Source organism: Rattus norvegicus, chromosome 8 (genome assembly GCF_036323735.1).
Source record: "Rattus norvegicus strain BN/NHsdMcwi chromosome 8, GRCr8, whole genome shotgun sequence".
NCBI lineage: Eukaryota > Metazoa > Chordata > Mammalia > Rodentia > Muridae > Rattus > Rattus norvegicus.
Window position 1 is genome coordinate 127,356,500 of NC_086026.1, and position 11,888 is coordinate 127,368,387.

The following is an 11,888-nucleotide window of genomic DNA, read 5'->3' on the forward strand; positions in this document are numbered from 1 at the left end:
CACCCGGATCTGGGTGGTCCTTCTCTGTCTCCTTCTTGATTCTTTTTTCTCCTGGCTTCTCCTTGTCTTTTTAACACTTTGTTCCCGCCTACCCTTCCGTCTCATCCAATGACAGGCCTGTTCTCTTATAATTCCAATCACAGTAGAAGGTGCGGCCTTGCTTGGCAGAAGTGTGTCACGGGAAGTGGGTTTGAGATTTGAGCATCTCCACCACTTGCTGTTCCACCTCCTCTGCCTCCCCCTTCCTGCTTTTGACTTCCTGTTCCCACCCCTTGCTGCTGTACTCCCCACCATGACGGACTCTGTCCCTCTGGAACCATAATCCCAATAAACACTTCTATAAGTTCCCTCAGTTGTCGTGTTTTATCACAGCAACAGAAAAGGTAACTCCCGTCCCACCAGTCCACCATTCCTTGAGTTCTAGAGAAATGAACACAAACTTGCATCCCTGATGGTTTCTCCACCACAGACACTGCTCAAAGCAGTGTTGCTGGGTCCCCTGTCCTGACAGAAAATTCTCATCTCAGTGTAAAAGTGCTGTGGCCATCCACACTCCCTGAAAACAAAGGGTTAGCCAAGAGCATGCAGATGCTCCCCCAGCCAACAGCTGGCATCTAGTTAAGCACATGTGGGGGACAAGGTAGGTAATGTCTTCTGTGTGCTCTGGAGAAGAGGATTAGCATCCCGCAAGTGAGCCTGAGAAATCCCTGCCTGGCAACAGAAACCAGGATAGATTGACCTTTGTCCCGGGCCTTACCTACCTTGCCTACAAGACAAATTCTTAGCATGTGCAGGTGGGTGTGAGGGCCACCTGAGGAGAGGGAGTGATGTGGTGGGCAGGACTTTGTACACATTTCGGAATGCTGCCCCAGCATCTGCAGACGTCCACTGCTAATGCTCCTTCTTGTTTGCTGTCGCAGCGGAGAGTCCAGGATGTCATCAGCCCCATTGTGTTTGAAGCTGCCTACAGCCTGGGTGAGCACGTGATTGGTGAGGAGGACCGGGAGCTGCCAGACCTGACACCAGTGCTTCGCTGGAAGAAGGGACAAAGGATTGCTCAGAAGAACCAGGTTAGAACCAGTCTAGTTTTGTTTCTGTCTCTGATAAGAGACACTGGCGGAGAGCAACTTAGGGGAGCAAGGGTTTGTTTTAGCCCTTGACTCTAGGTTACAACCCATCACAGTGGAGAAGTCAAGGCAGGCACTTGAAGCAGGGAGTCATGTCACAGCCACTGTGACCAACATCAACAGCAGGAGAGCGAGAGCGAGAGCGAGAGAGAGAGAGAGAGAGAGAGAGAGAGAGAGAGAGAGAGAATGCATGTATGTTCATCACCCCACTAGCTTTCTCTTACACCCCCCCACATACATACACATACACACATTCCCACCCCTTTTCTCACGCACGCATACACAAGCACAAGGAAGGTGGCCCTGCTGGTCACTTAGACTCAGAACAAGGTACAAGGGAGATGAGGAGATGGAGAAGGGGTTAGAAGGACACAGGGTTTCTAAGTGAGTGAGGCAGAGTGCAGGGCTAGCCTTACGGTGAAGCACAAAGAGAGCAGGGAGAAGGCCATAAGATGGTGTCTCTATTAAGAACCAGACACTGGGACTGGAGAGATGGCTTAGCAGTTAAGAGCACTGACTGCTCTTCCAGAGGTCCTGAGTTCAATTCCCAGCAACTACATGGTGGCTCACAATCATCTCTAATGAGATCTGATGCCCTCTTCTGCTGTGTCTGAAGACAGCGACAGTGTACTTAAAAACAAAAACAAAAACAAAAACAAACAAAAAAAAAAAACACTGGGGACTGGAGAGATGGCTCAGCTCTTAAGAGCACTGGCTGCTCTTTCTGAGGGCCTATATTTGATTCCCAGCACCCACACAGTGGCTCATAGCTGTCTGTAACTCCTGGTCCAGAGGATCTGATACCCTCCTCTGACCTCTCCAGGGCCCGAGGCAGACACTCATGAAGGCAAAACATTCATACAATAAATATGTAAACTGTGGTGTGTGTGCGTGTGTAATATGATCAGGTCTTCCCTCACCATGGAGCGGTGACAAGATGTCAGCCTGGACACCTGGTACTGTGCAGTAATTCCTAGTAAGAAAGCCCCAGTCCAGAATAGTGATTCTGTTCTCTAAGGCTTAAAAAATAATCCTGCTGAAGCTTGTATTATAGACACCAGCACTTGGTGAATTAGAATTTACCTCAGCACCCTGTGTTTGCTGAGCCTCTGTACTGAACAGGGAGACAGCCACTAGCTCCAGTCAGCATGTTACAGCTCTGAGCAGACTTTCCCTGGCCCTCACCCTCATTCCTAGAGGTTCATAGAGTACTGAAATGGATCTTCTTCACTGAAGAACATCTTAAAACCTTGATTGACTTAGTGTTGACTAGGTCAGTCAGCAACCCAATCTAAGCCAGAGATAAGGGGAAAGACTGGTGTCCAAATATCATCCAGGTTCCTTAGTTAGCAGTCAGCCATACAGCTGATTCATTGTTCTCTGAAGAGCTGAATAAGTTGTTTAAGGCACCAGTATGAGCAAACCAGTCTTCACTGACTGAACCTCACTTGCAGAATTTGAGTCCTCAAACTAGGTCCTCACAGTAAGACCTAGCCTTCCATCCTGCCATCCACCTAGAGCATCTGTGGGCCTATCAACCAGTGCTCTGCCCTAAGCATGGGTTGGCAACCAAGGAAAACTGAGTATATAGGAAATGTGGGACATGAAAAGAAAGGCCAACTGAAACAAAAATAAAAGAATATTTTGGGGTTGGAGATTTAGCTCAGTGGTAGAGCGCTTGCCTAGGAAGCGCAAGGCCCTGGGTTCGGTCCCCAGCTCCGAAAAAAAGAACCAAAAAAAAAAAAAAAAAAAAAGAATATTTTACTCAGAAGGCAAAAGGTTATCCTGTGGCTAAAAACAAAGATTACAAACTTTTATTTTGTTTTTGATTCAGGGTCTTGTTGTGCAGCCCAGGCTGGCTTTGAACTTATAGTCTCCCTGATTTAGCTTCCCAAGCGCTGAGATTACAGATAGGTGTCCTCACACCCAATCCGAGATTATAAAAGCATAGTAAACATGTTTGGTTCCCAGTGACCACTCTGTGTGGCTCACAAACTCCTGTAACTTCAGCTCCAGGATATCTGTCCCCCTTTCCTGGCTTCCAAGAGTGCCTGCACACATGTGCACATGCATGCACACACACACATATACATGTAAATAGTAAAAATCATAAAAAGCAACATGCTAACTAATGCAGTGGTTCACACAAGGCATATTAGACTGGGACTTGGGGGTGACTGAATGAACACAAGGAAGAAGGGCCTAGATAGTGGATGATTCTCTCTGTTAAGTTAAAGCCACATGCGCCTGGATACAGCTTAGTCTCTACGGAAAAGGACGTGTTGCCAAGACAGTGACCTTGGCTCTAATGCAAAACCACACAGACGTAACAGCATGAGCACGACTTACAGATTTTACACTTGATCTTAGCCAAAAGGCCGAGAAGCGATGACTTACAGATTTTAGCCTCTGCCTCCAAGCCCGTTCATAGCAAAAACAAAGACACCATCAGATGGACTAGATAGGTTGTACAAGAGCTGCGGTTTAATGGACCCCTATCTGGTGTCAGGAGTGGGACCGTGCACTCGTCTGGTGAACTCAGTTGTAACATCAGCGTGCTTTCTAGAGACACAGAAATAATCACCACAATAAAGACGAGGAGACGTGGGTAATTGCTTTTCCCTTCAGAGAGACCCAGTGTGGGATGTGTGGGGTGGAGAGAACAGTCTTACTTTTTTTTTTTTTCTCTCGACTATGTCATTCTGTCATTCTCTGGTTGAAATTAAAATAAAAGAAAAATATTGCTCTTAGATTTGGAAGGATGGCCCAGGAGCCCGAGACTTTCTAGGGAAGCTGCTCTTGCTTATTCTTCTTTGCCTGATTATGAGAAACAACAAAATCGAGTCAGCCTAGGCCATCCCCACCGTCCCTCCCTCCATGTGGCTTCCAGATGTCGGCTCTGTTCAAAGGGAAGAGCAATGGGCAGCTCGCAAGGGCCAGGCCAGGAGGCAGAGCTAACTCAGGAACCATCTCTGTCACCGCTATTGTGTCAAGTGGGGCACACTATACACGGCTCCCCCAGCCCCAGTCAGTCCTCCGTCCTCCCCGGCTCAGCCACATGGCTCCTCACTTAGACGGTGCCCACACCTGTGTCCAAAGCTTTCCTCTCAGGGTCAGCGGGACCCTGAATGGCTGCACCCTGATCCTCCAGCACTCTCCAGGGTCACCCACATACCACAGTCCAGCCACCCCCAAACTTCCTGTGCTCTTCTGGCCTTGGGCCCTGCTGGCCCCTCTTCTGTGAAGGTTTCCACCCTGCTCTTCTCAAGGCCAGCCTTTATGTTTGAGGTTTCACCCTGAATGGGGCTACCTCGGAGAACCATCTCAGCTCCCCCAACCCAGCTCCCTGTCTGCCCCTTCTGTGAGCTCCATCACAATGGATTCTGTCCAATGATCATCTTCTACACCAGAGAGATGCCCAGTGAGTGCAGAGATCCGTCTTCTCGTATTAGCCATTAATCCCCAAGCCCCACCTCCAAACCTGACCTCACTCGAGTGTCTCCACAGAAAGAGCCCTTGTGAAGGAAGACAAACCTATGTCATTCTGCAAGGCTGTTTGATGACACAGGATATCCATGAGCTCCCTCCGGGAATCCCTCCTTGGACCGCTGTGATAGCAGCGATTTTTACCATAGGGGTGTGTGTGTGTGTGTGTGTGTGTGTGTGTGTGTGTGTGTGTGTGTGTGTATACACGAGTCTATTTTTCAAAACATAAGTAAGGGAGAGGGAATTTAAACAGTGAAAGTGATAGTGTGTTTGCTTTCTGTCTTAAGCTGTTTCTCTGTGGCATTTTGTCTGAGCCACATAAAGGTGACTGAAGCAAGGAGAGATCAACGATGGGCTCGGTAGCTCAGTAGGCAGAGTGCTTACCCAGCACATATGAGGCTCTGGGTTCAAACCCCACCACCATGGAAACCAACTGTAGTGACCGCATGCCTATAATCCCAGTCCTCAAAAGGTGGAGACAAGAGGACCAGAAGCTCAAGGCCATCCTTAGCTACGTAGCAAGCTCGAGGCCAGGCTGAGGTATAAAAGATCCTGTCTTTTAAAAATAGGTCACAAGTGCTCACCCAGCACTCGGGTGGATTTCTGTGAGTTCAAAGCCATCCTGGTCTACACACAGGGCTACGCCAGCCTGCTCTACATACAGTTCCAGGTCAGTCAAGGCTCCACGGTGGGACCTGTCTTAACACAGCAACAGCAAAAGCAGCCATCTTGTGTCTCCTCCATCTGGACAAAACTGAAGCAGAGCTGAAGTTTCTGAAACCCCGTGCCCTCTGACCACGGGCCTCATGGACAGCGCTGCTGAGCTTTATTAAGATAGAATAAAAACTGAATTGGGACTGAGAAACCTGTTCTCAGGTTAGGGCAATTACATCATTTTAAAAATGCTAAATACCGTGCCAGGTGTGGTCGTTTGAATAAGGATGGCCCCCACAGGCAACTGAATGTTTAGTCGGCAGGTAGTAGCACTATTTGAGAAGGATTAGGAGGTGTGGCCTGGTTGGAGTAGGCGTGGCCATGCTAGAGGAAGCGCGTCACTGGGCTGGGCTTCAAAGTTTCAAAAGCTCAAGCCAGCTCTGCTTTCCCTCGCTCTCTGCCCGTGAATCATGATATAGCTCTCAGCTACTGTTCCAGCACCTGCCTGCGCGCCACCACCCTCCCTGGCACCATGGTAATGGACAAAACTGAGACTGTGAGCAAACCCCCAGTTAAAGGCCTTGGTGGTGGTGTGGCCTTCATGGCAATAGAACAATATTAAGATTGACCCGATGACAATTATATATCAATTGTGCCATACCTGGAGCAGTACTCTGAAGGAATAGCATGTCATAAGTGTCACGTCTGTGGTCCTGACAAATGCTACAGTATGAGGCAGATACCTGCTTTGAAGTCGCATGGTGTATCGGAATACATCTTGGTTGTTTGCCTTTAAATACAGCCTTCTTGATTAATCCCCATGGGTGGGATTTGAAACACATTTACTCAACCCAATCATCAAAGGCTTCAGCCTGGGACTTGGTTGCCTTAGCAACCTTATATACAGTGTACTGTCCCTGTACGTAATTGTGGTCTAATCTAAAAGAAGTATTGCCTGTCTAAGAAACTGGCCCTTCTCCGATCCTAACAGACAATTTAATATTTATCCTTCCTGTTACCTGAGAAGGGGGAGATTTTTCTACTATGGTTGTGGTCGTAGAAATGGGTCCCTCAAGGCCTAAGCAGCTGCAGCGAGTTCCCAGCCCCTCACTCCCATGTCCCGGTTGCTGCTTCCGCACCGAGGGAGACGCTCACAGCCCTGCCTCAGAGGCAGGTGCCATCAGAACCAGATTCATCCATCCCCAAACCACAGCCCAAAGGTGGTAAAGAATTCGTTACTAAATACAATACAGCGGGAGTCAGCAAGCCCCGGCCCACAGCCAAGTCTGTTTTTATAAATAAAGTTTGTGTACCAAAGTAGGCAGGGAGGGGAGGATCAGAGGCAGAAATGTTTGCTGCACAAACATGAGAAACACATTCAGACCCAAGAACCCATATAAATTCTGGATGGGATTGGTGTCCTATTGGTGTCCTTTCTGTAATCCCAGCCCTCACAAGGTGTGACTAGATAGGCAATCGTCTGAACAAGCTGCCTAGGGAGACCGGTCATGTATGTGAGCTGTAGGTTTCCTAAGAGGCCTTGCCTTGAAGAATAGGGGGAAGAATGATCAAGAATTATTCCCAGCATCGAGCTCTGGCTGCCACATGAATGCCCACATACATGCAAGCATGTATTAACACACGCCTAAAACACACATGAGAATAGAAAAAGGACTGTCGCCATATACCCATGCCTGTCCACAGACAATTACCTCAGGATGTGCCTGTCTGTTGAGTCACTGGAAGAAAGACAGCAAAGGCCACAAACTCAATGATGTCCTATCTCACTCTACCCAGCCAAAAATTGCTAGCCCATCTTTTTTAAAAAAACTGAGTAAGAATTCAGTGAGAGGTGAGAAGGAGAATTTTCTGGAGGAAAGGGGTATCCAGGGTGAAGAGCGGGTGAGGAAGAAGTCAGAAGAAGAACCGAGCTAGAAGCTGCTGGGCACGGTGCTCCTTGGCCTCAGAAGTCTTGAGCAGGAAGCGATTATGTCTGGAGAGAGGTTTTAGCTTCCTGCTAAAAGGAGAGATGAGCTCGACCCTCATGGCTAGGAAGGCTGCTTCCCAGGAAGTAAGCAGTCAGGTTCATGCAGACCTGCAGGTAGAGGCTGGAGGGCAAGGGAGGAGAGACTTCAGCCAAGCTGAGTGGTCTGAGGGAAGGGCCACACTTGGGTTTTCCAGAGGACTTCAGGTACAGGTAAAAGTAAGTTGACGGCTTTCTCAGGGACCAGACTTACAGCCATTGGGATTGCTATCTGAGAGGAGCACTGTAGCTGGGCCATTACCTGAAAGCCATTTTCTCTGTGCTCCATGCCAAGGAGACGTTTTTCCTTATTCCTGGAAACTCTGTCCTCATCTAGCGTGTTGATGCTAAGGTGTAGCAGTCATCTTACCTTCCAGAGATGATTCCTAGGAAACAAATTGGCCATTCTCCCAGAAGACACTGGTCTGGGTCCAGGCAGGGGAATCCAATTTCAACCTCAGCATGCAAATGTGCGGACATGTGTGGCCAATGCATGCATACGCGCATGTGCTTGCTCTCGCATGTGCACGCACACACACATGTAAACATGTATATACCCGTGGGCACACACGTGCATATGTTAATAAAAGACCTTATCTTTAATTATTGTAAATAGACTAAACTCCTGCAAATAAAAACATATAACGTGATGGTTAAAATACACAGAAAATCAAGCTGTCTGCCAGAAATTCACTTCTGGTCCAAGAATGTACATATGGGCAGAAAAAAAAAAAAAAACCTATGTGAATGTTAACCAAAGGAAAAAAGAGAGTAGCTCACTCATGTAGACTTAAAGAAGACATTAAGGGCAAGAGCTGTCTCTCAAGGCAGTGAAGGTCTTTAAACAGTAATAAAAGTGTCAGAGGAGCCATCAACATGTAACCTCCCACGTCAGCAAAGTTACACATGTAAAACAAATACTGACAGACATGACAGTGACACAAAGCTCAACCTGGGTGCCTTACTTTCAGCTATGGGTAGAGAGAGGCTCTACATCAAAGACTTCTGTCTTAGTCGCTGTTCTATTGCTGTAACAGGACAGCACGATCAAGGCAAACTTAGAAAAAGAAAGCGTTTGAGTAGGGCTTGCTTACAGTTTCAGAAGGTGAGCACAAGACCATCATGGCAGAGAGCATAGAATCAGGTAGGCAGGCAGTCAGGCAGATGCCGACGGCCAGGTTTGACTTCAGAGGGTTACTTGAAGCAAGCAGCAAAAAGGAGTACGGTGCTAGCAACTGGGGTGCTGCCGATAGCAGATGACAGTCCACTGACGGCAATGGGCAATTTACAGGGTCAGTACTACTGATGGAACAAAACTATCTGGGGCTGGCAAGAACACTCAGTGAGAAAATCGGAACTCTTTTACCTCTTGAGTGTCCATACGTATAGACAGACAGGCAGATATACATTTGGTAGATGTGGCGGACCCCCTCCCCCAAGCCACAGATATACATTTGGTGGATGGGGCTGAGCCAAAAAATTCACACACTCTTCCTTCTCCTTGATGATTTATGCCTTCTTAGACAAAAAGTTCTTTATAAAATCACCTCATAGATAAAATATCACACAAAGGGAGAGTTACAGAAAGATATCAATAGGAAGTTCAAAGCACTATTTCGTTCTATAAACTCATTATAAGTTCAGAGCAATAGTTTTCCATGGCCTTGCTTCATCATATTGCACCCTCTGTGACCCTCACTAGGACCTGACCTAGAATGAATGTTCGTCCTTGATCACAAATTTGTCCTGAGCCCATTTCTCTTAGTGTAATTATGAAGGCTCATTGTACTCCTTATTATGCAGACTTTGCTTACTATTCTATGAGGAGGGGGCACATGCTGTTCTTGATTCTAACTTTATTACATCTCTCTGGCAAGACAAGTAAAACCATCTCCTTGAGCTTTCTTCTTAAAATTCTTTGAATCAAATTAGGAATTCTATAAAGTCATTAATTCATCTAAACAGCACTAATTCATGAAAGTTCGTCTTCGTGTTGATCTGCAAGAAATTTGCCCCATAGGATGGGCCAATGCCCAGGAATCGTTAGCCCATGTAATAGTGACTGGAAAGGCACATCAGCATTGAGAAGCGATCCTGGATGAAGTCTCTGAGGCTGAGCCTCTCCAGAGTCCACCCATGGCAGCCAAGCAAAATGATGGGCTACCTCCAGTAAGCTCACTTGCTTGACATCGTCTTTCTTAGACGGCCTCTGTCAGACAGGCAGGCACGGGGCACTGGGGCAGTAGCTAAGGGCTTACATCTTCAAGCACAAGGCAAAAGGAGATCGGGAACCATTGTGAGCTTTTGAAACCTCAAAGCCCACCCCTGTGACACACCTCCTCCAATGAGGCCACACCTCCTAAAGCTTCCTGAACAATCCACCAACTGGGACTCAAACACTTCAGATTGCCTATGGGGGTTGGGGAGGGGAACATTTTCATTCAAAACACCACAGCCAACAAAGGAACAGGAGAGTTAGACAGCATTGTAGATGGCAGACATGTGCAGAACATCCTACCCAACAGAAGATTCCCCCAATGATCACTTATCTTCCCCAACACACAAGGAACAGTCTCCACAGTAGACTTCATGTGAAAACACAAATCCTAACCATGTTTGAGCCATACCAAATGTCTTTTCTGACCACAGTGGAATGAATCTAAAAAAAAAAAAAATCAATAACAGAGGGAAAAATGGGAGAAATGGAATCTGCTTATGCGTTTTCCATTTGGCAGGGCTTGGTCAAGCCACCTCATCTCTGTACAGAGCAGGTCCCCACCAGGGACTCTGAAGTCCTTGAGAGTCCTGTTCCCACGATAGCTCAATCACATGGGAATCTCTTTACAAAAACCTGGGGTTTCCTTGGCTTAGAGTAGCTAAGATCCAAGAATAAATAAATAATTAGGAGAAAGCTCTTTTGCTTTTTATGTAGTTGGCTCGGAAGTCATATAGTACAGCTTTGGTTATAGCCACAGACCCTGCTGGGCAAGCAGAGAAGCAGTCATCAGTTTGTGCTTCTCTGTGGAAGCAACTCTCTTATAGAATTGTAAAGAGCATGAGGGAGGGGAGACATTTCTGAGAAAATCCTTGGAAAGTTCCTTGGTCTACACTGTAAGCGGGTTCACATCTACTCCTGTTTCACCATTAGGAAGTCTCACGGCACCCACTTGTCTACACTGTAAAAAAGATGGGTTGTGAGATCCAAGAGCTGAGTTGACAGAGGTTTGAAGGACAGGGCCCCAAACTTGAAGCATGTTTGTCACAGAATAGATTGAAATCCCATTCTCTCCTCAGTTCTTACCTCTCCTCAGTTCTGTCAGTTGTCACCCCTGAAGCTACCTCTCCCGCTCCCATACTGCTTCTCCTGCTGTCTACCAAAGGCTCATTTTCAATCAAGGGCGCTCTCGGGGGTGGGATAAAGAGTTCATGAGACCAAGCTGGAGTAGTTCCCATGCATCTCAGGGAAGATAGATCGGGTCAGGTCCTGTCACTAGAGACAAAGTCATTACACGGTTATTCAAAAGGTTCCAACCAACAAGCAGATTCCAGGTTTGTAATAAATATACACCTGACCCTTGAAGGCCCCATGCCTGCCTCACGTGCTAACTGTAAAGTTATAAATGCACGCTCAGGAATGGTTTCTTGAGGTCCGGTTGTCGAGGACCTGACGTTATAAGATGACAAGATGAATCTAAAGGAAAATTTAAAAAAATAAATAAATTATCAGTGTAAAGTCAACTGAAAGGCCTCAGTAGGGCCCATCAAGCGTAAGTCCCATCAGCTTGTTAACGATGCCTTTATCCTCATTCTTGCCCTAAAGCTCATGGGGCCTCCCCTTCGTTTCGCTTAAACGCCTGCACGTCTCTCCTGTTTCCCCCTTGACGATGATAAGACATCACCGAAAAGTCTTTTATTGAAGCTGCTTTGGAATTTGGCTTTTCCCTTGCTTTGGTAGGGTCCAAAAGAACACAGGAAGTTGCTCTTTTTCCCCAAGACTTCCATGATAATTAAGGAAGGGAATGTTGGCTGGAACACTTTATTCTTTTGGAAATGTGGCATGCGATTACGAATTTCCGTGGGCAAAAAAACTACCCTGTCTGGTAGAGTCTAGACTTTCTATTAGCCAACAGGCTTGCTGGAGTCCACACCGCCACCCTGAGAGGCCATGCGGACTGATAGTGTGGAAGGGGACAAGCTACCTAGAACTGTGCTTGGGTAGGAAGGGGGAGAAAAACCTCGCCGACTTGAGCAGGATTCTTGAAGGAGTTTGAAGGTTGGTGTATCAGAGCCAGTGAAGGGCTCCTGGAATGGTGAAACAGGGGGAAGCTGTGGAGCACTTCCATTGTCTAGTAGGGAGGACGCTTTTCATAGATCGGAACATCGGAGAGATGGAGACTACAATGAGGGACCAATGCTCACATCTTCCTACTTTGGAGGAGTTGTGTCCTCAGCCAGCATTGCTCCCCATCACATGGCCAACCCTCACAGGCAGGCCCACACTCCACAGCAGCTCTGGAACCTGAGACGGTTCTGACCCACCGGCCTTGAGGCCCTGCACTGAGTGGGGCTTTGGCTGGCCAGCTCCGGTGACAGGAACA

At 47.4% G+C, this 11,888-nt stretch overlaps 1 protein-coding gene across 4 annotated transcripts in view; it reads left to right on the plus strand.

Annotated features, from left to right (window-relative positions):
* The window catches only part of Itga9 (integrin subunit alpha 9), a 308,053-nt gene that overhangs the window by 171,256 nt on the left and 124,909 nt on the right, over positions 1-11,888 (plus strand). For all 4 annotated transcript variants that reach the window (NM_001420002.1, XM_039082700.2, XM_039082701.2 and 1 more), the window contains 1 exon segment: positions 921-1,070. In NM_001420002.1, coding sequence (NP_001406931.1) covers positions 921-1,070 — 150 coding nt within the window.